This window comes from Zosterops lateralis (assembly GCF_965231275.1).
Source record: "Zosterops lateralis genome assembly, chromosome: 17".
Classification (NCBI taxonomy): domain Eukaryota; kingdom Metazoa; phylum Chordata; class Aves; order Passeriformes; family Zosteropidae; genus Zosterops; species Zosterops lateralis.
The window spans coordinates 11,274,613-11,302,379 of NC_139777.1; the positions used below are offsets into that span (position 1 = coordinate 11,274,613).

Consider the following 27,767-nt stretch of genomic DNA (forward strand, 5'->3'; position numbering starts at 1 on the left):
AGGCGCCTGGGGGGCAGAGGCAGAGGGGGAGCGGCTGCCGAGCGCGGAGCCCGCGGTACCGGAGCCCGGGGAGCGCGGGGGGCCGGGGCGGGGCCGGCCGGGCGGGGCAGCCGCGCCCCCCGCCTTCCCCGGCGCCTCCCCCGGCCCGCAGCCCCGAGCCCGCCCGGTCCCGAGCGCGGCCACAGCGCGGCCATGGGCTCCCGGCTGAGCCGGCAGAGCAGCCTGGAGGAGGAGAGCGGCGAGGAGCCCTGCCCCGGCAGACTGGAGAGCGGCCGGGGGGACTTCCACCTCTCCTCCCTGCTGCTGCACCCGCAGAAGCTGCCCGGGGTGCTGCGGAAAGCCTCGCCCGCTCCCTACGTGCGGCGGGTGGGGTGGCTGCGGGAGATCCAGGCCACCATCCGGGAGCACAAGCGGGAGCACGCCGTGCACATCCTCCGCCTGCTCAGGAAGGTACCTGCCGCGGGATGCGGGATGCGGGATGCGGGCCCGGGGCGGGGCAGGGCAGGGCAGGGCAGGACGGGGACAAAGGGCCGTGCGGGGCCGGGGCTGCAGCCCCCAGCCCGCGTCTGGTGCAGGGAGCCGCGGTGCAGGAGCCCCCTCCCCACCGCTGGGGTTCGCAGCCCTCCTTGGCGGGGCTCTTTGTGCTGCCGTTCTCCGCTCCGTGCCCTGGTCCTGTCCCCGCTCGGTCCCCGCCGTGCCAGGTGACATCAGCCACCTCCCCGAAGCCATCACCCCTGGGCGAGGGGCGCCCGGCCCCACTGCCGGGGGCTGGGAGGGAGCTGCGGTGGGGACTGTGCTGCACGCAGGAGAAGGGGGCTCTGAGCTTGGGCTGTGCTCATCCACACCCCTCCGTGCCAGCCCGCGGCTGTGCTCAGGATTGATGCCCTCCAGAAAAAAGCCACTGCCGCCCCACTGCCAGCACATCCCATTATGGCCACTCAGCCAGACTGGCTGAGATATGTCTGGGAAACCCCAAAATGGTTTTGGAGGGGACCTGTGGGACAATGGAGGCTGAGAGGAGAGGTAAAGGGGTCAGTGTATCAGTGGGAGCATGTTCCTGTCTGCCGCCATTCAGGAACAGAACAGGCAGTGTGCAGACAGTGTGGTGCCAAAGGGATGCTGAGGACAGAGCCCTGCTGCTGGAGCAGAGCCATCTCCTCCATCACCCACTGCTACCATCACTCTCCAGCCAAACTCAGCTGCCCCGAACTGCAGGCACCTCTGGTAGCACAGGGGACAAACCCACCTCTGGTAGAGACATAAAACACCATCAGTTTGTAGCTTATCGTGTTGCTTCATTGGATAACGATCTACTTCATCTTGGGAACATACATTATTTCTTGCCTTAGTAGCAAGTGGGTGTGAGTGCAGTGGAGCAGGGACTGGCTCACTGGATGCTTGTTCACCCACACCAGCAGCTGCAGGGAGCTGCATGAACAGCCCTGTCTGCTCTGCATGTCCATGTCCAACGCATCTGACAGAGGTGCTCACTGCCCTGGGCTACCAGGAACTTGCACACTCACAAGGACCAAAAATTACATCTCTGCTTTTCCTGTCCACTACTTCAGCATTCACTTGAAGATTGCTACCAGCACCACACTCTTGTTGCCACACACGTAGACAGATAAACTCACAGCAGAGAACTCTGTGTGTGCACCAGTATGGCAGACAAGGGTTGAGTAAGATTTTGAGGCAGTTTTGGAGAGGCCCTATGGCAAGAAGCTTATGAAGAAAGAGAGGCAAGTACTCCCTTCATGGATGTGGCCATGTAACATGAACAGACTTTACTAGGGTATGCCAGAGGCCAGAACTACAGAATGTCATTTTCTGTAGTGCTCAACACCTCTCCTGGAGACTGAAGCACTGAAACCCTCCACAGACCCTGGAGGTCTCCAGGTCCATCTGTGTGAACAGACAGGGTTTGAGTGCTAAGTCACAGGGGCCATATGGAATGGAGGGTCATTTCTAATCTCCTTTCAGGATCAGTTAAACACTTGGCTTCCCCACATCTGCGCTTGAGAATTACCATGTCCTGAACATTCACATTTTGCCTCCTCCCTTTCCAGTTCCCCATGTTATCCCTGGTCCCCATCTCTGCCTGCCCGTGTTGAAACAGTGACTGTCTGTCCATCTGCTCACAACAGAACAGTGGGACATGCATCCTGTAATCACAACATCTTCTGCCAAGCAAGATGGGAACCCATCCAGCAACACCCCAAAGCCTCTGGTTCCTTGGGAGCTCAGAGGTTTCAGAGACGGAGGGTTTACACCACTGACATGTAGCACACCTCCAGCTGTCACCCAGTCTGGGGTCGTGTAATCACCACCAGTCCTCCTCACATGTCCAATGTCAGCTCCAGATCAGCCTTTTTTCTGACTTACAGACTTTCCTCACTCCACAGCTACATTCACCCTTAGCTTGGTCCCTCCTTACCTTGGCAGTATCGCGCTCTCGGGAGTCACGGGTTAATGTGTCCCAGGTGAGGGTCTGTTTGTCACCTGTAAAAATAGAGATACCTTGTTCACTCTGGTGGACAGGGAGGATATTTAACACCACACCTCATCACTGTGCCTTGGGCCAGGGTACAAACACCCCAGGGAAGGCAGAGAAATGGTGGGAGTGGAGCTGCAGCCTCCTGAGGTGAGCAGAGAGCTCAGCCAGAGCGGAGCACAGGGGATCCTGTGTGTGCCTCCTGCTGCTCCCAGCACAAACCCCCTTGCCCAGCCCTGCAGGTGTACCCTGCTGATGTATCTGCCCGTGGGTTTTGACCCGTGGTCTGCAGACTATTCCTGGGATGTTCAGAGGGTGTGATAATGTAAAGCAAGCAAGCCAGATCTGCAGAAGCAGATCTCCTAACTGTGAGAGATGTGAGATCCCAGCATTTTAGAAGACTGCATGGAGAGCAGCTGCAAACCACAGGTGCACGTGTGCTTTGTACATGAACACTTGGACAGCTCCATTGCACATCATCCACCCCAGAAATGCCCACCAGCAGAAGCCACATCAGCTTTCCTGCTGATCTAGGTGAGCATCACTCAGCTGAAGCCCAGGGAGACATTAGACTTACACCAGCAAAAAGTCTGGTGTAATCTGTTTTCCCTGTGCTGAGACAATGGCAAAGTGTCATTTTTAAGACAACAGCACTAAGCCAGCTGAACTGGCAAGAGTTATAATATTCTGCTGGCTGCAGCCTCCCTTTAGGTGGTACAAAATTTTCCAAGAAATGAGAGAGAGAGAGGGAGGGAGACAGGGAAATAAGTAAGATGAGCCGGAAAATGCCTCTGGGCTAAGAATTTATGGAATATCAATGTGAAGTGAATATTTACAGCTATATTACTTACAAAACCCTTGCAGGCAGGATTTATAATGGGAATGCAGATTCATCTTAATGCTATAGCTCCAACTGGGGGAGTTTAATTACTGCTCTGACATCCACTGCTGCATGCCCAGCCATGCCATCCTCACAGCAGCTCTCTTCATCTGTGCACATCACACTTGGTGTAGGAGGCTCCATTTCCCTGAAGCCTTATGGTTAAGGGAGACACTGGCATGATGCCTTGGAAGGCTCCTGGCCCATATCCAGCTGTGGCTGTCTGTCCTTCAGGACTGATCCACTGCTTACGGGTGTCATTTGTGTTCCCAGAGTGAAGGGGCTGTAAAGTTTTAATAAATTTAATTTATTCTCCCTTTCTGTGTCGCTAGCCAGAGTCTCTTTGGGATTGTGCTTTCTGCTCAATCCAGCATATCCAGAGCAGGGCAGAGCACTGGCTTTCATTGTTGCTTAGAGTTAAGATCCCAAACCTCTGCCAGCTATGGCTCTGTCCCTGTTGGTGATGTATGTGCATACATCCAGCTTTTTTTCCCTCTCTCACTCCATTTTTTTTTTTTAGCTCTCAGTCACTGGGTGGTGCCTGAAACACACACTCAGTAGAGCAGTGTGAACATATGGGGCACCCATTTGCTTATTCATTTCTCCTGTCAGCTGCATTCAGAATGGGGAGAAGACGTTTCTTCTCCTTAGCTGAGCTCTCCTTATCAACTGAATCAAACCCAGCACTGTCCCTGCTAGGGACTTTTTCTGTTCTACATTTCTTCTCCTAGGGTATTTTTGGTTTTGCCCCTGTGGCACTTTCATGTGAATATGTGATCTCTCTTTCCCACTTTTTTAAAAATTTTGTTTGTTTTTCACAGCTCTGGGGTACCTTCTGATTGTAGTAACTGTGTCAATATTATTACCTCTTTGCTTTCCTCTTAGCAAGAAACAGCTTAGTTCTTTGCCATACCATCCATCTGGCCCTGGGAGGGCTTTTTGTTCCCAAAGATGCTGAGGTCTCATCCAAAGGTGCCCCATCCCCTGGTCCACACAGATAAGTTGCCTGGACCACAGAGGTTCCCCTAACTCACACCGTGGAAGATGGAAGAGGAATTTCCTCTGACTGTGGTGTAAAGCCACCTCCAAACTTACCATTGCACCCCATTGCCTAGTTCTTATTGAGAAATTCACAGCACAGATAAACCCATTACAGATGGGCAGGACTTCTGCTCAGCCAACCACCACCAGGCAGCATCTAAATACCTGAGAAAGGTCTGATTCTTCCAGAAAAGCCAAGATTGGAGAAGCAGCTTTAGAGCCAGCCTTCCTGCTTGGCTTCTGCAGCAGATTCACACGTAGAAGCTGACAAAACTGTGCTTCTCAGAAGTTAATTCCCTCCAGGCTCCATCCAGCCTGGAAATGATAGAATTCTCACCTTCCTGTGGTAGGTGGAAATAAGGTGGTCAGGCCTAGGCTGACTAGCTCAAATTAACACTGCATCTCATTCAGCTCTGGCTGCCTGCACCCCCAGCACAGCAGTGCTGGGTCACACACGGCTGCTTCACCTCTGCTGGATAATTTCCTGTACTGGGCATCCAGCTGGTATCACATCAGATTTACTTTCTGGTTTCAGAACATCCCATGGACAATGGCTCTGAGGAAGCCTGTGTGCCTGACTGTCTGTTTTTGTTGTAGGACCTAGGACTGGAAGGAACATTTCTCAATGAAGTGCTCTACAAAAATGCAACTTTCCTCAACTTGGTGGATCCCATCTCCCATGACCTGCTGATGAGCCTTGCTAGAGATCTGCAATGTCCCAAAAAGGTGAATTCTCCCTCAGCTCAGTGAACACTTTGTGGCACAGCCCTGATGTGAGAGCCCTACTGGGGCAGCTGGTGCTGCAATCAACCCTCCAGAGCCAGGCAGTGTGTGCCCTGGGAGTGGCAGCATATGGATTGTGGGGCATATTTCTGTAGAAATCAGTTAAAGCTACCTCAGAACATGAATGCAGCTGAACAAATGTGCACAGATATTAGGAAATTACCTTTTGTGCTCATAGTAAACTCAGTGACAGGGCAGAGAGCCATAATCACTGGTGTCACAGCGGTTCAGAGCAACTGAGTTCATGGGGTGCTCATGGGGCTGCAGAGGAGAGCAGAGATCTCTGCAGGAAAACCCCCTCTCTCTTCCTGGGCCCTTTGCCATATGTAACTACCTCAACCCAGCATTATTTCCCCCCTTAAGTCTCAGAGTTCCTCGTAGAGAAAGGTGCTCTAGGAATATATTGCCACTGGAGGTTCAGGAAGTAAATGTGTTGTGTGCACAGTATCCCTCCATGCTCCAGCTCTTTCCTTCAGAGGATGAGGAGAGCAGAGACAGAAAGGCGGGGCTGAGAACAGAGAAACATCACAGATGTCCCCGTCCCACTGCAACAACCAGCATCTATTTGTTACCCTTCGCCACCACAAACACTTGGATTTGCAATGTATTCATTTGCTCGTTAGGCTTGGCAAGTGTCATGTTTGCTTTATAAGGACAGGAATAGAGTGAATTTCTTTATTCAAAGAGAGATATTAAGTACACACAGCTCAGAGCAAGCAGCAGTACCCCAGGGAATACACTGAATGCCTGGTGTAGATTAGTGGCATTTCTAACCTTGTTCTTCTGTCTCCTGAGGCTCACTGATAACAATTAACCAGTCATGTCTCAGTAGACAAACTACATTTAGCCAAAGTTTAATCATCATTATTGGGCTGCAGTGCAGCCTGAAAAAAAATCTTTCCAAGTGTAATGTGTGTGTAATTCATGTCAGCATCTGAAGGCAGGGGTGGGTTGTAGCAGTAGTGTCTCTTTAACCACACTTCACTTGACCTCATCTCCAGCTGTTCTTCCAGACCATCTCCAAGCCCGTGCTGTGCAGTGCCCCTCAGGGCAGCAGGAGGGGATCTCACTCTAATCCAGTGGCCCTGTGTTTGGCAGATAACATGTTACCATTTCTGTACACCTGCTTATCCCCCCACTCCAGTTTTGTGCCTTCTGGATGCACTGACACACGTACCATTGCATAAAGAATTATTCTCCCCATTCCTAAGGAAGATGTTGAGCATCCGAGTTGCCCTTCAAAGCCAACAGAAGTGTAATTAAGTGGTTGTAGGAATTCAGTACCTACAGCACCAGCACCCTTCCCAGAACAACACCAGACCACATCCTCCACATCCCCTCTCCGACCCTGGCTGAGCATCTGGTGGGTGTAACTGCATTACAGACAAGCAGGCTGAGTGCAATTCCCAGTCTGTCAGGGGAAATTAAATCACTGAGGACACAGGAAAGAACAGGAGGGTAACTGTCAGCTCTGAGCCAACAATTGCTCACAGAGCTTTGTGCCAGCTGCTGTACTGGAGCCTGGTGTGCACGTGCACCCACTTGGAGAGGTTTGCTCTTGTGGGTGACAGCAGAGTGCCAGCTGCAGCCCTGCCAGCACAGCAGGAGTCCAGAACAGGGCACCCAAGCCAAAGGCATGGGCCAGTCCCTGTGGAGTTCCTAAGGAAGCTGGGATGGGGATGAGGGGTGCTCAGCTGAGCAAAGGCTGGGATCCCTCTCCCCTCGGCACAGGAGAATTGCCACATGCTGGCAGTGCATCCCTGGGAGTTGAGCTGATTCAAGGGCTGCTGAGCAAAGTCACAGTGCAGCTGTTGGCCCCAGTGCAGTGCTTTAACCACTCACAGTAAGGAATCAATCAGTGCATTCCCTGACAGCTTTACTGGGTGTTTACCTATCAAATCCCTAAATGCACAGGTGGCACCATGGCTGGAGGACTGAGGGGTGGGAATGCAGGTGTCCATCAGCAATTTGAAAACACAATAGAGAAGGCAGAAGTCCCAACCTTCAGCAGCTGCCATTTGCCATTCTGCTTCAACAGAGGAAGAGGTTCTGTTCCAAGTCATGGCACTAAAGAACATGTGCAAAAATAACCCAGGAAGGCCATGTAGGTGCCTGCTTTTCCTGACGAGTTAGTGCAGGGGCAGGAGGGGACTGCTGGCATTGGAATCTCCCAAACTGAAACCTCCAGCAGCAGAGTGGACTGCAAGGAGGTAAGATGGACTATGGGGAAGTAGCCAAAATTCCCTGTCCTGACATCTCCCAATTGGAGCACAGGAGGTCATGGAGTCAGTGCGCTCCTGCAGGAGGAGCAAGAAGCACCTTGGGGATGGGACAAGGGGGACAGTTACTGACCTTTCCACACCAGGGTATCACATAGTCCAGAGACAGAGATTGGGGAAGCATAGCAACAAGGTAATTAATAGAAATTTAGCACTGTCCTGTAACACAAGGAGTTGGCAGTTTAGGGGTCCCTGCAATAGAGCATTGTCAGTCACCCCTGCCACAGCCCTAGAAAGTGAACCCCTCTTCTGAGCTTCACTCGTTCCTGGGTAGGCTGTGAAATTGTAGCTCTGCTTTGGGTAGGAACATGCTGGCTGGGCTGGGTCTCTTCCTGGCAATGCAGAACTCCTCCTGCTCCTCCTCCACCCCAGGAAGTGTTGGCATTGGCAGAGGCATCTCAGGCCCTCACCATTCCTCTTTCATTCTCTCCTTTCTTCATCTCCTCCCTTACATACATGACCCTGCTCCACTGCCATCTTTATTCCTTTCCCATCCTCCTCTGCCCTCCTCCTTTTCCCATGTTCTGCTGTGGTGCAGACAGTCTAAGTTGTCCCTTTGCTTTCAGGAATATGACCCCTGGAAATCCTCAGACAGGATCTGCAGGCAGCTGATTTACCACCTCACCCCACACTCGAAATGGCACCGGCACGGGATGCCCCGCAGGAAGTCCCAAGTGTGGTAAGAGCCTGGCAGGGTGGATGGACCAGGCTGTGGGGATGGGCACAGAGGGGGATCTGCCTGGGCAAATGGTGCTGCAGCCAAGCACCATCCCAGCCTGCCACCACTGCCCTCCTCAGAGAGAGGCAGGACTGAAAACAGCACAGCAGCTGCAGTGCAGCCTCTTCCAAAACCCAGCCCCAACACCCTCCTCTTTGATCTGTTTTGGTGTTTGCTCCTTTCTGTGTGGTGTTACAGTTCTTCACCCTCTCCAAAGTGCACTGAAATCAATCCCACCAGTGCACAGCACAGACAACCCTCCTGCAGGGCTTGCAGGGTGTTTGGCCAGGGCTACCAGCCTGCAAAAACACCCATGTGCCAGACGGAGCTGATCCCAGCTCTGCATCACACCCTGGTCTGGTTTAAAGCTTCCCTTACAGTGGGAGAAGTGTCCCATTACAAGGCACTACCACCCCATTCAGCAGGAACCACTCTGGGGTGCCTGGCAGAGAGGTGATCATCCTTCTTACCTCCCACCTCCCACTTCTCTGCCAGCACCTGGAGAGGGCCCTGGGATGGTGCAGATGCACAGAGAACCCAGCTCAGAGTGTGTTGGTCACTGACAGCTACTGCATGGCAGCTGCTTTTCACTGCTAGAAGTGTATTCAGACACCCAGACTTGTTCCCTCCTTGACACTTGCTGGTTTTTCTGCCCAGATAAAGAGCAATCCCCACGTCTTCTAAATCCACTCCTCCTCTTGTCATTTTCTTGGAGCAAACCCTGTCCCTGTGACACAGATCACCACTGCTGAAGAAAAGACAGAGAAGTGACTAAGAAAAGAGCTCATGTCAGCCCCATTAGCTTCACAGGAATAAATGCAGAATTGGATAAAAAGAAATGCAAAATCAGCAGCACTCTGAGAATGGCCTTGGGCTTTTCTGATGTCTTTGATGTGTGTGCCAGCAACTTAAAATCCCCCATGGGAATTGACATTTCCATCATACCTTTCATTCTGACTCAGATGCAGGTTCCCAGTGCATCTTAAGGAATAAAATCCCTAATACCATGATTTCCAGGCCATCTGCCTCTTGCACCTGTAGCCCCACTTTGCCACTGAAGCTGAGCACTCCCAATGCTCTCAGCCCCAGCACCCCACAGGGCAGGACTGCTGGTGCTGCTTTGGTGGTATTAACCACAGCACAGGATAGGACTGAGGTTTCAGAGCTGAGTGAGTCCTTTTCCAGACCCACTCAAGGACATTTTCCCTGTAGGATCCTGCAGAATACTGGAGATGCAGGATATAGGTGCCAGTTCTGACCTCATCCCTGTCCCCTCCCAAGGTAAATTTAAAGATAAAAAGTTCAGGACTGCAGACAAACCTCTTCTCCAGCTGGACTTCAGCATGAAGAGTCAAACTGAAAGTGCTCCCTGTGATTGCACAGCCTGGGGACAGCAGAGGACTGCAAACTGCTGCAAACCCATCTTGCACTAACAGAGAGGAGTTTGTGCCCAAAGGAAGAGCTCTGGGTCCAGTGAATACCCCACATAGAGAGGTCAAGCCCCAAGTGTTGGCCAGGTACAGAACATCTGTGAGCACAGGCAGGGAGAGGGCAACAAGGCAACGTGCAATGGAGGGAAATACAGCTCTAAAGTGGGCTGCCCTGCCTGGCTTCCACACCCAGTTACAATGTGTTACATAAGGCACAAATTAATTTCGATTAAATATTTAACAGCAGAGCTTCCTCTTTTAAGTGTGGAGATGAAATGGTTTGCAGTTTGCAGCAGAAGGTGCCTGCAGAGTTGGCATCTGAGGCCTCTGCAAGAAAATGGGTGTTGCCAGTAGCAGGCAGGCAAGAAATAGCTGCTTCATTAGGAGATAGCAATACCTAAGTTTGTTTAGGCAGGCTGTTTTTATGTGATCCAAATTCTTCCCTTTGTCTGCTAGTGGGAGTATTTTACTGTAATGTCTGTCTCAAACCCTGTGCCCTTGGCTTGCACCCTTCCTGCTGTTGAGGTCCTGTAAAGAGCATGGGTGTAGCAGCAATACTTTGAAGGAATTTCTAAAATCTAGTGGGGGTTAAGGACAGCAGGGAGGAATCTGTATGGAGACCACATTCAGAAACCAAATTCTCCTCTCACTTTTGCAGCCTCTTGGGCTTTGGCATCTGGCTTCCACAGAGCTGATGCTGGATTCCCTTGAAATGCAATTTCTACTTTCTGGCAGCATATTAGATGGGTCCAGGAGATAATTAGAGAGCTTGGAGCATCTGCCAGGTTTTAATGACATTTGGGCTATTATGGAGATGTGGTTTGGGAGATGGGGAGGACCTGGAGTCAGATCACACTCCAGGTGTTTGTCCCCACTGCCAAACCAGTGGGTCACAAATAAACTAACAGTAGTTACATCCCCAGCTACTCTCAGTGGCACCCACATCCAGCAGGTACAAACCTGAGCCACCCATGAGCTGGCAAAGCAAAAAGGATCAGATACATTTCTTCAAGCACTGCTGTTTCAGTACACAGGCAAAGCCCATACAGAAATGTGGAAGGAGAAAGCTCATTGCAGGTCCATGGACTCAGTGCAACAGCAGCTGGAGGGAGCAGGAGACATCCTGCCCAGGCTCTGTCTGGTTTCTGTGCTTGACTACACTGCTGGAGGTGAAGCTGGGAGGCAACTTGCCCTCTGCATCCATGCCTGTGGGCTCCTTGGAGTGGCTGTGTGCCTTGTACAAGGAAGGGTTGCAGTCCCCAACTCTGCAGTCACCCAAAGAGACTATTTCAGATGATGCTCAGACTTTTTGCCACACTGAAAGGAAGGAGCTCCTTTCCTGTAAAATCCTGTCTCAGGTTTGCAGCCAACAGCCTGTACCCCCTGGCTCTGCCCTACTTGGGTTGGCTGCCTAACCAAACTAGGAAGATGAGCTCTTGCAGATTTACTCTGGGGATTTTGAAATTAAAAGCTCAAAAGCTGGAGGATAAGATTTCTGCAGCAGGGACTAGCATAACTACTGCACAATTTTCAGTCCTTTATATCCTAGAGGGAATTTAGTTTTAGCACAATTTTACAGTTGTATAGATCACTCCCACTTAACGAGCAGAATACATCCTAGAGTGTTGTATAACTCCAGCTTCACTTTCTCATTAAATTGATGTTTAGTGTGTAAAGAGCAATGGATTAAGAAATGCTCCTTTTATACAGACATAGACCTTTGAGGCTATCAGTGCCTCTTCTGTGGCATTTTGACAGATGCAGAAATTTTAGATGTTATTAATTCTTGTCTTCACAATTCCTGGGGCCTCCTGCCGTGCTGAATTCAAGAAAATTGTCACCATCTGCTGCCAGAACAGGGTGGGACCCAGAGGGTGTATTATTTTCTGAGGGCCAGACACACTGGGCTGCAGTTCAGAGCAGAGAGGGAGAAGGGTATCAGGTGAAGGCAGCCTTTGTCTGGAGAGCTGGATCACAGTCTGGTGCTGTGATCAGGAAGCTCTGGATTACAACTGAACTGTCTTGGCAAGGCCGTGACAGGGAACCTTAATGTATCTTCCACTTGCATCATCCCCAGAGCTGGCTACTGCAGTGTAACTGCTTCCTTTCCTGAGTGCAAAGGATCAAACCTGAATCCACAGAGCAGGCAGGCAGCAGACACAGCTTTAGAATTGTGACAAAAAGCCCCCCAGATTTTTCACACAGTGTCTGGTTCTGGAAGAGCAAAGGCAGTTGTGTGTATGGAGTGAACTTCCAAACCACACACATATGGCCTTTCTTTTTCACAAATCTCACCACAGCTTTACTTTGCTCATCTGAGTGAATTTCATCATGGCTAATCCAAAGTGGGTGGAGAGCAGAGTATCCCTTCTGGGCTTATTGCTGTCTTTCTGTTATTGATGTGCATTGGCCAGACAGTGCAGCATTAGATGCACTTTTAAAATGCAGTGAAAGCACTTGTGTCTAGAGGACTTCAAGGAAACAGCTCTAAAGGGCTTCAGATCTTTTTTTTTTTTTTCCTTGAAACTGTCAGCGCTGGGGCTGACAGTTCTGGCAGATGAGATCCCAGCCTTCACATGGCATGAGGAGAATATTAACTGCAGCTTCATGTCACCCTTATGCAACAGGGTAAACAGGCACCATCATTCCTGCTTTAGTGAGAGGAAGCCAAGTCAGTTAACTAAAGCCACATGGTAAACATCATATGGGAGTACAGGAACTGCCCCACACACTGTTTCCAAGAAGCTGCTGCTCACAGAGATGTCAGATGGACAGACATGAGCTGGTGGATGAGTTGTGGGCAGAGGCAGGAATTGTGCCCTCACCTTACAGTGCAGAGCAAACACTACCCCTGAGGAGGGCTCCCAGCAGCATCAAGGGGCTCACACATTTGGAAAGGCTGTTGGAGGTGGCAGGAAGGGTCACCCAGCAGCTTCACACTGCCCTGTCAGAGTCAGGAGTAAAACAGCCAAGACTGGCAGGTGAGAGAAGCAGGACAGTGAGTGAAATAACAGGCTGGGTGGCAGGTGGGAGTTAAAAGCAATCAGCAGAGACCTTGTGCCTTTGTGACTCTTACCCAGTCAAAGGTCTGACAAGGACATGGGTCAATACATGATATTTACAGCAAGGAGGCAGCCTCATTCCCTGCTTTGCTAGGAGAGGCCTAAATAATGAAGGGAAACAACCTTGGACAGATTAAATAGCAGCAGGAGACAGGCCAAGGGTTCACAGCTCTCTTGAACACACCTTCAAGGACAAAGTGGCAGCAGAGGCAGGAAGAGGGAGGCATTCAACTGCATCAACAACTACAGATTTCCATGTCCTACCCCAGCTGCAGAGGGAGTGAGACAGGAGAAAAGCTGCCTTTGCCTCCTCTCCACAGCTGGTCAAAAGAGCTGGACACAAGGCACAAGGATGGAGATGTGACTAAGGGACTTCTCATGGAAGTGACCTATTTGTGCACTGCCCCCATCTTCCCAGCAGGGCCAGGCCCAGCCTCACATCAGCTGGGGCTGGGTTAGTCCAGGTCAGTACTTTTGAGGCTTCTCTTTCCTTTTCCATGTTGCATTAGAGGCAGCTAAAGCCAGCCCTGCACAGCAGCACCCTGTGCCACTGGGGAAGCAAAGCAAGCAGATTATGCTAAGTAGGCAATTAAAAAGCTCAGAATCCATCCCCTAAACCACTGCTCAAAGCAGGGAAGCCATCCAGACATGCCTGAGGTTCTGTGCAAGAAAGAGCAGCTGAGAGATACCTGACTCATGGCTAATTAGCCACTGCTGGCAGTGCCTGTTAATGACAGAGGGGATACACAGTACTGGGGATTTCTGGCATCAGCAAAGTTTTATATTTGGAGACAAATTTAATGTAAAAATAAAAGACAGAGGGGTAGAATGCTGGGTATTCTCCAGAGAAATTGGCATGAAGTAGTGAGCACCCCTTGTTAGCAAAGTTCTATCTGACTCTTACTGTGTCCTCCCAGCCTTTCTCCATAGCATGGAGACAAGGAAATGAGCTGAGACTCCAGGGACTTCAACATTCTTGGGCTGAACAAACTCTCCCAAGCCCCACAAAGCCAACAAGAGGCCAGACACCACTGTGACTGCTACAAGTCCCAACAGGGCAACACTCAGGAGCCATTACACCCCTTCCCTGCAGCCACCAAAGAATTCAGCTGATGAGCAAGAAATTGATGGGATTCAGTGCTAATAAAAAACCCAAACGTGCTGAGCCTGCAGCTTCATGGACTCCAAGAAGGACCTGGAAGATGGCCTAAGGGTTAGTTCCCTTGGGACAGGTCCTGGAGAGAAACAATCAGCAATTAATTTCAGGTCTCCTAATTGTCCCATTTCAAAACAGCTCTGTATTTGCTTATGCTAGCTGAGTTCCCAGGAACCTGGAACAGTGGCTGAGTGTTAGTGGAAAGAGGAAGATTTATCCCAAAATAAAGCCTGGGGAAGCACAAGATGGTTTCACCTCTTTCCCAGCCCACATTTCTCACTGAGAGGGTTTTTTTTTCCAGACACCCACAGGTCCCTCAGGCCCCTGCTGTGTCTGGACTGATCCAGGCTGGATCTGCCAAAGCCAGGCTCAAAGTGCAGCCTAAGGACTGCTGGTAGTGCCTGCTGAAGAGTAGAGCTGGCACCCAGAGAAGGGATAAGTGGCAGTGAGGGTGGAAGGAAGACTCTCTCCTTGTCCATGAGGGAAAGGCCAGACCCCAAGAAGCGAGTTGGGAACAATACAAAGTAAAACATTTCACATGAGAAACAAGGTCCAGGGGCTGGACAGGGTTGCAAGCAGGTGCAGATCCCCTATAAACAGGACTCTGGGCCATTCCTCACTGGATGCTGCATCCCCAGGCAGGCAGCAGGGGATGGGCTGCTGATTGCCCTTGTTTCTTGCTCAAAATTTCCAAGAATTTTTCACTTGCAGCCATTTCTGCAGCATCTGAGGGAGTGGGGGGTTGTTTCCTCTTCAAGCTTGCTACAGATAATACACAGTCTGCTGCTCTGCATCCAGGGTCCAGATCCTTGTTAGATGCAAATCCTCACAATTACAAATGTGCCCTGAGCAGCAGTTGCAGAAGCAGTAGGTTAATCCAGCCCCCAGTGCTCTGCAGCCTCTGTCCACAAGTCCCACAGGCATCAAGAGCCACGTTGCTTAGTAGCTGTTGTATCTCACACAAAGGAAAAAAAGCCTTCTGCAGCTGAAGCAATCTTAAAGCCTGTTTCAAGTGCAGAAATTAGGGGATAATAGGTGACCCATTTCCCTGGAAATAAACCTAGTATTTTCTCAGCTGCTGCCCAAGCAACTGAGAGCTTGGTGCCCTGTGTATCATGCCCCTCTCCCCCCAGGAAATAGAGCTTATCCAGAGCTCCAAAAAAATACCAAGTGTCAGATAATTCAGAGTAGAGCATCTACCCACATCTCCCTGACCCATTTCTGACTGCAGACACTTTTACCTCTAAAGCAGGAGAGAGAGTGGGCAGCTATTCCGTGCCTTGCCCTAGAGATGGGATTTAGCTGTGCCTGTTGGAGCTGCACAGACACTCCGGGGAGGAGAGGAGGAGCCTGCCAGGGTTCACAGCATGCGTGGGGTGTTGGATCTCATGCTTCAGCACTTACCAGAGAGCTGAGGGCCTGGCTGCAGCACAGGGCTGTGTCCACCAGGATGAGGCTCCTACAGACACATCCCTACGAGAGGCATTTTTATAGGCAAGAGAACAGCTTAAACACAGGAGGGAGCCCCCAGCCCTGAGACAGGAGGCCCATCACCCTGGCAGGTACAGCAATGAGGGCAAAAGGAAGCAGCAAAAAACACAGGAAAGGAAAGAAAAACAAGCCAGCAAAGAAGGGAGGGCGGGCTCTGGCACAGGACAGGAGGGTTGAAGCACATCCAGCCAGGAGCAGTCCAGTCTGGAGAATCAATTATGGGAAGATAATTTGTCTGCTTGATTAAAGCCTCCTTGGGGCATTGGCTCGTGGCTGGGGAGAGCAGCAGAAGGTACCTGTTGTGGTGAGAACAGCACGATCTGTGACTGATTACTGCAGTCCCCGCAGGGCGGCCACGGGGGGGGCGGCTGAACGGGCAGGGGCAGACGAGCACATCGCTTCTGCCTTTGAGACGTTTCCCTTCAGTCATCGCTGTCTGCACTCGGAGCCAAGTCGCTCCAAACAAAGGGGACCCCGAGAGCCTTTCAGGCTCGGCCCCTGTTAAGAAAGCTGCTCTGCAGAGGCGACAGGGAGAGCGGCACCTGAATGCCGAGGGCGGCCCCGAGCGGCGCCGGCTCAGACGTGCCCTCCAGTGGTCCCCGCTCCCGCCGGGCGCCCGGCCCCGCTCCCGAACAGCCCGCAGCTTTAGCAAAGGGCTCTGAGCAGGCTTTGCACAGACTCAGGCCTGGGGAAGGTGCCCCTATGCTCTGTGCCCACCACCCACCCAGGATCTGCCGTGGCTTGACAGCGCTGCGGAGAGAATTTCCAGGAGCCACAGGCTGCGTTCACACAGAACAGGCACTGAAGTGGTGACAGGCTTGTTTCCATGCTTGTTTATTCTGTATTCCCCACACTCCCAGGAAAGCCTTATTCTAAACCCCTGCAGGGCAGAGAAGGCTGCTGTATGTCTTGTCCCAGCCCCTTGTGGATACAGGGGACAGTTGCCCTGTGCTCTCAGGTTCACGCTCCATTGCATTTCTCCCTGCTTCACCTGACCCATATGAATGCACACCTGCACTGTGCATTGGATGCTCTGTTCTGCTAGAACAAGAACTCCAGATCAAGCAGCCAGATAAAATACCTAGCATGGCTAAAAGGATAACTCTTGTTGTGCAAGGGGAAACCTGAGATGTCCCTGATAAATTTCATACAAGATGAACCCTCCCTCTTTTGTGCTACACCACTGCCAGTGATTGATGGCAAACTATACGAAAACACACACATTATTTTTCAATTAGAGTTGAAGAAATACAGCTCCCAGACAGCCTGGGCTGATCTCAAGCATCCCTTGGATTAGCAGGAAAAGGGAGACTTGCACAGTGCCACCCAGACCACAGCATGCACAGTTCACAACTGCTGCTACAAGCAATGTCGTGGATTAATTCTTCACAGTCCCATCTCTGGGGCCCAGATAATGGAGGGATATCAAGTTCCATCTTCAAGGCCCTTTGGTGACCTTCCTTGTGTGCTCAGACCAATTCCCCAGCACATCAATCCCTGCTGTTTGAGAGTACAGACAAGCACTGCTCCCCTTGCCCCTCCTGTGATCCACTGATGTGTAGTGTGGGTCATCCCATGTGTAAATATTTAGGAATTTATACATTTTACTTACAATACTTTAGGTTAGAAGTTAATTCGTGCTGTTATTAGCTCTCTGCCACGAGAGCTCATTAGTCCAAATGCATGCTTGGAGATAGGGTTTCAGCCTTGCACAGTGAATTCTCATGGGAAATACAGAGACACACAGAAGTAGCCTGAGCAAAGTACTGCTAAACCCAGAGCAGGAATCTGTGGGCTTAAGAACTGAGAGGGCAGGCCACAAGGTCTTTCTGCTTCATGCTCCTACAAGGAACTGCAGCTGCAGGTTTGTGCCTGAATATGTCCACAAAGGGCTGTTGCCTGCACCGGTGCACATTTACTCCCTTGTGTCAACACATGCTTATAGGGGATTATTAAGGGCTGAAATTTCTAGGATGCCGTGAACTGCATATGTAAAGCAAAGCTACAGAGGCAGTGCCACCTCCTCTGCACAGCTCCAGCAGAGCCTGGCAATACTGAGGCTTGTAGGGACATTCTCACCTGGCACGGGAGCTCCTGCGGTGCTGTAGCCTCCTCCGAGGAGATTGCATGTCCCCATGTACCCTTTGCTTTCAGGGACTGGCTGTGCCACAGGTGTGCAGGACACTACAGAGAGCCAGATAGGAAGAGTGGGGACCTTCGAAGTGGTGGTTAATGCTTAACCCACCCTGATCCTCCCAAACTCAATAAGGCACTTAGAAGACCCCCCTGAGCACATGACTGAGGGGTACTACTAGGGCTCCCATGTCCTTAGGGCAAGATGTGTCTGAAAGAGCAGCAAGTTTAACACAATTTACACTAAGGGATTAGGTTCTCCTGTGTTACACCAACACACGTTTCTACTCAATTTTGCAACGTATCCCCCAGCAGCTCCTGTAGCCCCACAGTTCCCACTTCTCACAGCACTCTTACAAACCCATGGTTCATCATTAAGCTCCACAGCACACCCCACTCTCTTTGCATGCCCAGCAGCCTCACAACACAGCTTTCCTACCTCCTCCTCACTCCCTTGGCCAGGCAGACAAGAAAAGAAATGGCTGAAGCCATCTCTTGGCACCCTTATGCCCTCCCCGCCTCCTCATAGCTGCAGCAGATCCCAGATGATCTGCTGACCACAGAGACCCAAATAGGGCAGCCACTGGTGCTGCTTACTGACTAAGTGCTGCTTGTGAAGGCTTTTAAAGGGACACGCAGTAAATCCATTCCTGGAGTCCAGTTTGCCTGTCTGTTGTTTTCCTGGTGAAACATCCATTTCTCAGAGGTTTAACACTGCTCTCCTCTGTAGCACAGACCTCAGCATTCACCTGGAGGGGCAGCTCACAAACAGCCCCCACACAGTGTAAACCAGTGCTCTTGGAAAGTTTGCTTGCCTTGGTTATTTTTGCTTTCTATGCATGAGCGCCTGCGTGGGCACATACAGACAAACCCTTTGACATTTGCTAGTGGGAGACACTTTAGCAACCTGTGTTTAGCCAGTTCTGGCAAAGTTCATGTGTGAGTGCTGAGAACACACAGCAAAGCCCCAGGACAGTCTGCCCTGAGGTGCGGTGCAAATTCTTGTTTCCCCAGTGAGCTCTATTAACCCTTTCCTCAACACTCTAGCCCATGCTGTTAATGAGCTCTCCCTGTCCCAAGTGCTCTCTCACTTGGCTGCGATGGATGGGAGCGCCGCCCTTAGTGATCTCTCTGTCTCCCCTTCACCACCAGCCTGAAGACCAGCCTGCAGAAGAAGGTGAGCCAGGACTCCATGGATTTGTCCGGAATCCCGCTGACCATGCGGGATGTCCACCGCATGACCTACTACCTGCAGAACCACGGGGACCGCCTCACCTCGGTGGACCTGAGCTTCACGGAGCTCAACGACGACATGGTGCGCCTGCTGCTGCCCTTCCTCTGGGCGCTGCCCAAGCTCACCCACCTGTCCCTCAACGGCAACCGCCTGACGCGGGCCACCATGAAGGAGCTGACTGACACCATGAAGGACATGAACAAGTTCCCTTGCCTGGCCTGGGTTGACCTTGGCAACAACGTGGACGTCTCCTCCATGCCGCAGCCGCTGCTGGTGGGCCTGCGCAAGCGCCTCAGCCAGCAGACCACGCTGCCGACCATCTATGAGGCGCTTGACTGCGACTCTGAGATCGCCGGCGGGCACGAGGGCAGCCAGCCAGAGGATGAAGCAGCCGGAAGCGCCCCGCCACGTGCTTTTTCTCAGCAGGGCTGCGAGAGGTGACTGAACAACGGGCCGGCGCTGGCACACCCAGGGAAAGCCCAAGGAGAAGTTTTGAGTACCAACATCAAGCAGAGGGCCAGCTTGACCGGCTTCCCTTGGTTCTTTTCTCTCACCTTCCCTGACATCTTCCCCCCCAACCTGCTGTGAGACAAAAGCCTGTCGTCCCCCCACAACGTGCTCCGCTCCCTCCCCTCGCTGCCAAACCCATTGCCCACATTCCAGAGAGGAACCGGTGACTTACAGTGAACCTGGTCCCCAGGCAGGGTCTCACTGGAAGACGGGAAAAGACCTGTCGGAGTCAAGAATATCCTCCAGCAGCCATTGGGTTGAGGGAAAGGGACTGGGGGGAAACCTAAAACAGAAACAGGCTTGCAGTCTACTTCCTTTCTTCCTTTTCCTATGCACCTTGGAAACCTTGGGACCTGCAGCCTTGAGTGTGAAAGGAGGTACCCCAAGAGCCTAGTGCTGTGGAGCTTAGTGGAAGGGCTCAGAGGCCAGAGCTGGAGCCCGGCAGTGTGTCTCCCTCTTGTGTCTGGCTCCTTTTGTTTTGTTTTTTTCCTATTGTGTGTTTTGTATGAACGTCTGAACAAAGGGACCTGGTCAGAGACCATTGGATCACATAGGCTGGGGCGGACACATGGCTTGGAACTGCAGCATCAGGATATTTGCTGTGTGACCGGGGTGAGAGGGAGGGGAAGGAGGTATGTGTTGGTGGGAGCATGGGGGATGGGATGAGTTGGGATGGGATTGGGAGGAGGGGGGAGGAGAGGGAAAGGGGAACAGTCTTGTGGATTAGTAGGATTGGTTTCAAAAAGCGTGCTTTTGTACTAAAATTACGAGTTCCAAGGTACTACAATTGCAAGTCCCAAGTGAAATTGAGGAAAAGCTGACAGCTCAGCACTTAACTGTGGCACTAGAGGAGCAAGCAGTGAAAGTGCCAGAGGTGGGCTCTTCCCAGTCGGAAGCTTTGGCTCCTGGTGGCACATTGCACACCTCGTCACACAGACACGACGTGAGCGGCTGCATCGCCATTCCCAGTGCTGTCCAAAAACCAAGCCACTGATGCAGAATCTCCAGTGTTTTCCACATTGCTCATGCTCTATGTAAACGTAATAAAGAGTTCTCTTGGACCTGAGCGTGAAGCACTTCAGAGTCTGAGTATCTGGGTTCTTTGCAGATCTGGGAATATGGACCAGAGCCCTGATGCAGTGCCTGAGGGACAGGATCAGGTACCATTCACATTGGGCATTGTGGTTCATTCCTTTAGGAAAGAGAATGCAAGTGTACATTTGTGGTAGGCTGCCATCCTTCGTGTTGCAAGGGGCATTAGAAATAACCTGATGAGACTTAGCTGATAAGTCAAGTCCTCTCAATTATCTGTCCCCACAGGAATTCAGAGTGGATGAGATTTTGAAAGAGTTAAAAGTTAAAGAAATGAGACATATTTAAAAAAAACATTAAAATCCTCACCTTTCTAAATTAACAATGGTAACTTTGCCTTGCTCTGCTGATTGTCTCTGTGAGTCTCAGAGCAACACATACAAGCAACACTCATTTATGAAAACAACCCAAACTTGCATGGAATAGATACACCTTTCATGCTCTTCACTAATTTTACAAGACATTGCAAGAAGTAAATTGGTGATATTTTTCAAGTGATCTATTTCCTTTGGACCAAGAGTGTGAGGACACTGGAAGGTATTGGTGTCTCTGATCAACCACCAAAAGCCCCCAAAAAAACCAGTTCCCTGAGGAAGAAGGGTGGGATTAGACACTCTGCTGAGCATTACAATCTGACACTGCAAATGCTGGGTCCAGTCCTAGCTGCACTCCAGTCACAGGTGCAGGACCTCATAACCTTCATGTTATCCTGCACAAAGGTCACCACCTGCTCTCTTCTCACAACCCATTTTTACCTTCTCAGTGTAGTATCTTTAAGAATCATAAAATTGTTTCAGCTGGAAAAGACCTTAGAGGTGGTTGAGTCCAACCATTAGCCCAGCACTGCCAAGCCCACCACCAAGCCATGTCCTGAGTGCCACAGCTGCACCTCTTTTACATAATTCCAGGATGGTGACTCAACCACTGCCCTGAGCATCCTGTTCAGTGATTGACAACCCAGTCCTGCTGGTCACACTATGGCATAGACAAGCCAAGATGCCACTGGCCTTTTCCACCCAGCAGCTTTCCAGCTGCTCTTCCCCAAGCCTGGAGTCCTGTTTGGGGTTGTTGTGACCCAGGTGCAGAACCTGGATCGTGGCCTTGGACCATCAAAGGATTGTCCTTGGTCCATCAAATCCAGCCTGTCCAAACCCTTCTGCAGAGTCTTCCAACCCTCCAGCAAATTAACATTCCCATCCAGCTCAGTGTCATCTGAATTCAGCTGAGGATGCCCTTGATCCCCTCATCCAGATAATCAATAAAAGACATTAAACAGAACTGGCCCCAGTACTGAGCCCTGGGGAACCCACTGGTGACCAGCCCCAGCTGGCTGCAATTCCATTCACCACCACTGTCCAGGCTCAGCCCTTCCTTTCCTTCCCTGCAGTGGAAGAGATGGTATTAATTTTTTTCTTTTCCCTCCAAAATACCTTTGATCAAAAAATGAAAAGTATTTCAAATGTCAGCAAGAACTGCCTAAACTCTTACAGTCTTAGCAGAGCAGCACTCTGCTGTGTGCCAAGAAGAAAACTCGGGCACAAAGCATTTAAATGAAGGCTTGGAGCTGCCTGGTGAGCCAGTGCCTATTATAAAGAGGGAGCAGTGCTGCTGAACATTTGGTCTTTGGCTCTGAGCACTGTCCCCCCAGGGTTCTGCATTGAGGCATCTTCACAGCTTTTCCATAACAGCAGCAACCCCCCTAAAATAAGGTGAGACCCTCAGTGTGTAGAGCACCCCTGACACAGCCCTTCCCTGCAGAGCCCCTGGCTCAGCCCCAGCCTGTTTGCAGCCCTGCTCAAAGCTGTGCTTTCAGTCTGAGCTCTGTTGCCCAGCAGGACAGGGAGGAGACATTCAGCCCCTTGCAGAGGAATTCTGTGCCAATCACTGGCGATGCCACCTGCCAGTTGGCAACTTCAGGATCTGGAGATAAAGCAGGAAACACACTGGTTCAGCTGAGCAGCTGTGGCATGCATGTTTATTGCTCTTTATGCACTTGGTTGCTTTGCCACAGAAAGCTCCCCATGGAGAAATGGTTGTGAATAAATATGTGAAAATGCAAATGATGAAGTTCTGCTGCTGCTTCTTGGATGAACTTTGATGGGCTGTAACTTAGCAAAAACAATCCCAGCACGCCCAGCTACTCCCTGCCAGCTCCTGATCCCATGGATAGGTGAGGGGCTCTGGGCAGCACAGTGCAGCCAGCTAAAAACCTGGGAAGTGCTCCTGGGTCCCCTACAGATGAGGTGCATGCTCAAGGAGCAGACCTGGAGGTCCCAAATCTGCAATTTTAATAAAAGCTGAGTTACCAAGCAGAGAGGATGACACAACGGAAGTGAGCCTTGCCTTGCACTGCATGAGAACACTCAGGGCTCTCAAAGGGTATTAAAGGGATGAGATGCTAATTCAGGTCTCCTCACAGCCAGCCAGAGGGACCAGCTTAGTTATGGTGCTAAATCAGGGGATACCTGCCCTGCAGTGAGCCTGTCTCCTGTCAGGTAACACACAGCAGGACTCAATACTCTTCAGGAGGCACTTGCTGGTTCAGGGCTGTAATCTCAGGTACTTAGAGCAGCACTCAGTGTCATGACTCAGACACCAGCCTCTCTCCACCATTTTCAGTTTGCCAGCCTCCCTCTCTGTGCAGGATGCAAATGGTCAGCCTGGGATGGGACCTGTGTCATGTAGCAGGAAGGAGCTGAGGCTGCACAGATGATACCGCAGCCCCTTCCCCACTCCGACCTCCCACAGGTGATCAGTCTCAGCACAGTTCTCACACATTTAAGCACAACTTTCAGCAGCAGTCTACTGCAAGGAGAGATCACCAGGTGTAAGGGATGGCCCTAGAAGATGCTGCTGAGCACTGTCAGCTGGGGCTCCATGGGGCAGAGAGCTCCAGCAGCACCAGCCTGCAGAGCCCAGCCACACATGTGGAGATAATGAGCAACACCACAGCTAATGAGGTCATTCCTGACTGAGAGGGAAAAAGGAACAGTTACTCCAACAGAAAAACACTTGTTCTCTCCCTGCCTAAGGGACAGCACCTTCCTTGCACCTCCATCTATTTTACCTCAGCTTCTGACAACAAAACCCAGGTAAGCATCTTGGCATGCTCCAGGTAGCAATATGCTGAGCACTGAGTTCAGCAAAAGTCTCCCTCACTTCAGTGACTCTGTCTAAATAAATGGTAATTATTTTGTTGAGGTAAGGCTGCAAAAAGCAGCTGGAAGCACAGACTTGTCTAATCTATTTTTTATTTCACACACTTCAAAACCTGTCAAGGCCCTTTGCTTTTGCACTGTCAAAGCTCTTTTTTCAACTTAGAATTCATTTCTCATCACAAGCACTAGGAAGATAAAGGAGTTTGCACTGTTTGGGGCAGGCTGACAAGCTCCTTAGTGGACAGCTGCTGACAAAGATGTCAAAAATATAAATTGTTTCATCTTAAGAAAACAAACAAGAGAAGATTAAACATTGCCTTTAGAGATTGCTCTGCTCCCTACCAGAGGATGTGGTTCAAAGCTGTGGAAGAGGCAAAGTGCCTCAATACAAACTCTTACCAGGCAGTCCCTGGCAGTGCAGGTGAGAAGCCTCCATGGGCAGCTGGCAGCAAGCCCAGCCACCCCAGCTGGGGACATTATCCAGAGATAAGAGAACCTGTTTTACAGATTATTGGCCTTAAACAGGTGCTCTCAAAATAGATGCAGTGGCTGGTTTAAGGCTGCCAAGAGGTAGTTCACAAACAAACCAGGCTGGAACACTCCCAGCTGGGGCCAGTGCTGTGGAAGGCCAGGGCTGCATCTTGATCCACTTTGAGACACCAAGTACTGGACTGTGAATCCTCCCAGATCTGACAGCATGCCAGTTCAGTGATGCTGATTCCAAACCAGAACAGCCACAAAACACAAAAAACACACAGGAACTCTGCTTCAGCAGAAGAGATCAGAGGAAAGTCAGCTGTTCTTCCATTTACTCCTTTTCCCAAAGCCCAGCACTCCCCCTGCTGCATCCAAACGGGCCTTAAAAGCAAGTGAACCTCCATGGCACTGACATTTCCTTCCCCAGCAGCATCAGGTTCGTTCTGCATGCAGGGTGTGTCACAAAGGTGGAAGAGAGATACTTTCCTGCTTTCTGATCAGCCAGTTCCTCAGCTTCTGGGAGAGTTATTCCTCCCAGTCCATTTTTGAGTCAACCTGCCCCACATTGGACACAATGATTGGAAGCATTTGAAAAACAACGTGGGGGTTAATCACAACCTGTGTGATTCCCCTGAAACACATGGTGTCTCAACAACAAAAACATGGCACAAAAAAATGGGAAAAGGGCCCTTTCCCAGACTAGCAGAGGCAGCTGCCTTTGGGTCTCCATGTCAGACTTCTGAGCAGAGCTTTGTTCTTGATCCCCTGAAATCTTCTGGTTTGCAGAGCCAACAGTTTGATGTGTGCATCTTTGTCTGAACTCTGCTGCAACTGAAAAACTGAGCAAGTCACAACCCATCCACCCATTTCACCAACAGTTCTTTAGGGTTTTAGTTTTTCAGAAACTGCAACAGAAAGACAGCAAAGTGGAGGCCAAAGGAACAGGTTTGGTGTGTAACCAGATGCTCAGAGACAACAGCCCAGAGGGTCTCCAGGCCCCCTTGCCTGGGTCTCAGCCCTGGACTGGCCCATCCCTCAGCCCCAGTATGAATCCCAGTGTTTTACAGTGTCACTGGCAGCCCCCAAAGCTCCTGCTAGCACAGGGCCAGGTGCTCTGGAGCTGGGGGAACACTTGGCTCTCACAATGAGGACAGCAGGATGCACCTCCAGAGCTACTCTGCAAGGTGTCCAGCTCAGCCAGGGGCTGCAGGGCCAGTTAAAGCCAGGCTCAAATGAGGCCATGGGGATAAAGTCACATCTCCTACATGGACCCTCTCAACAGCCTCCAGCCAGAAGTTTCAGCACATCCCATGATATAAATCTCTGCCTAGGTTTAGGATTAGATTTCATGTATTTGGAGTCAAATTCTGACATAAAAAGCCTCTAATGAGTACCCTAGAGCTTCATCCACTTTCTCCATGTCAAATTTGGATCATTAACCGGAGAAAAAAAAAGGTTGCAGTGAAAAGACAAAACAAAGACAGATGATGCTAACAAGTACCAAGAGAAAAGGAAGAAGCAACATTTCCTCTAAGTGCAGCCACTCCTTTCCTTAAACCACACTTCTTCTGCTGTATCCAAACTGCCCTCAAGAGCAAGAGGTGAACGAGACTGCAGGCAAATGACACTCCTGTCTGGTTGTGAGGATGCATCTGATGTGCCCTTTGATATGGTGTACTTCAAGGGGAATGACAGTAATTTTTGGCTGAGCTTTGAAAAACAAAACAAAACAAAACAAAAAAGGCTTGTTGTGGAGCTGTTTCAGAGACATGAGACAGAAAGCAGCTCATTTGATCATGAAGCAACAAACAGCAACACCTCTTTGTTAGAGAAAAGTAAAAATCTCCAGTTCTGTGTCTCAGCTGGGTATGGTGTCAGGGAAAAAAAACACCTATTCACTCTACAGTTTCCTTGAGATTTTAGGGGAGTGTGAAGACATCAATAAGCATTCTAAAATGCAACCACATGGATCTATGCATTATCACAATATCAGCTTCACCCCATGTCTGCTGAGGGCCATCAGCTGCAGTGCTCCAAAACCTCTCTGGGGCTGTGGGCTCCACTCACTCCCTATTAACATTTTAGGCACCAAGGGACAAAATGTAAGTTTTGCCTCACAAACAGTGTTTTGATCTGGAGTAGATGTACCAGCATCTCTCCACTGAGCTGGAATTAGGGCAAATCCCCAGCCACAAAACAGATTTTAAGTCCCCAGGCAAGGGAAAATGAAGAACAAATTAAATGCTCCCTGCAAGCAGTTCACCAAACAAAAGAACAATAAAAGTGTTTTTCTGCAATTCTTTTCATTTCTCCCAGCATAACTACACATCTTCTGGATACAGTCTGTTTCTTTGCCAGGGCTTCAGCATTCTCCCCTGAATTAACGATGCTGGAAAGTCTCCACTTTTCATAGACTCTGATAGTCTCCGCTGAGCAGCAGAAGGCTGCAAAATACTTGCTTATGCAATGACTGGTCCTGTGCCAGGAATAATAGCCCATCTACTAGGAACAAGCAACTCACACACAAAGCTCAAGTAGTTTTCTCATTAAATGCCTGAATTAGTGGCATAAACCCACCTCAAACCTACTGCTCATACTGCACACTAATGTCAGCCTCCACAGTAAAAAAAGTAATTAATAATAGCTAAATAGTTAAATAGTCCCACACCCTGGTCTGTAAGGGAGCAGGGAAGGGTGGCACTGCCTTATTCATCACTTCCAAAATACTCCAGACTCTATCAAGAGCTCTTATTACAGGTCTAAGCAACAACAGGACACCTGGAACAGTCAAAACACAGCTTGACCTGGAAAATACTTGCAGACAGGCAGTGCTTTGGCTGCTTCAGGCTCCAGCACACTGCAGTCAGCTGGTAGCTCTCCTGCCTGCAGGTGTGAGCAGGTGAAGTGTCCTCTCACTTGCAAAGTGATCTGCACACACTGACCCATCAGCATTTCTTCAAGGCTGTTCCATGACCATGCTTTTTGAAGTGCTGTATCTGTATTTCCTTCCAAAGAATCACTGAAGGCAGGAGGGCCCCATAAAGTTTTGTCTAATGTTAGAGGAGGAAGACCAGGTCTGTCTGAAATCAGGTTGGTTGCAATAAGGTGCAAGTCCAGATCTAAATTTTTGTTTCTGTCAGGATGGAAACATCAAGGGCCCCTGGGAGAACTCTTTCCCTGCTTTTTACCCTCACCTGAGTAATGAAGAGCTGAATCACTGACACTTTCTTGTAGACCTCAGAATTCCCCCCTCTGCTACCTCACTAAACCACTGCTCCACTGGGACATCAGTCTTCCACCCTTGCTCACATTTTACTGGTAAAAGAAATAGGACACATCTATTTTACAGGAAAGCTCACTGTAAAGCTCGAGTAGCAAAGAGATACAGACTGGACAGTTATTCTGACTGAAATTCAGAAATTCACATTTCCCACTCCATTCTGCCCTCCTAAAAGAGGTTTTCTGAAGCACATTGAAAAAAGAATTTAAAGAAAAGTACAACTTTAGGATTAAATATAAGTTAGACATACCCGGAGAGAAGAACTGCCCATGTAAGGGATGAAAGCACTGGTCAGTGAGGAAAGATCCTACAGTTCTGTGCAAAGCAACTCTTTTTCAAGTGTTACTTTCTCTAACTCTTCTCTGATGTTATGCCCTGCTTTCATACCAGAGCACAAGTGTGGTTTTGACCCCGGAAGACTGGGTGAATTTCTACCTGCACCTCCCTACACACGATTTTGCACAGCTGCAGTACACATTCTCTGTCCCATGAGTACTTCAAAGGCACCTACACTGGTCTTATCAAAGGGGGAAGTTTAGATCAAGGCTTTAG

At 50.3% G+C, this 27,767-nt stretch overlaps 1 protein-coding gene across 1 annotated transcript; it reads left to right on the top strand.

Moving 5' to 3' along the window:
* Nucleotides 1-192: 192 nt before the first annotated feature.
* LRRC75B (leucine rich repeat containing 75B) lies at nucleotides 193-20,520 on the top strand (the record flags this gene model as incomplete). The annotated part of the gene is made up of 4 exons (XM_083873631.1): nucleotides 193-450; nucleotides 5,010-5,138; nucleotides 8,041-8,153; nucleotides 18,617-20,520. The coding sequence occupies 4 exons, from the start codon at nucleotides 193-195 to the stop codon at nucleotides 19,137-19,139; spliced, it is 1,023 nt and encodes a 340-aa protein (XP_083729757.1). The 3' UTR covers nucleotides 19,140-20,520.
* Between the last annotated feature and the right edge of the window lie 7,247 nt (nucleotides 20,521-27,767).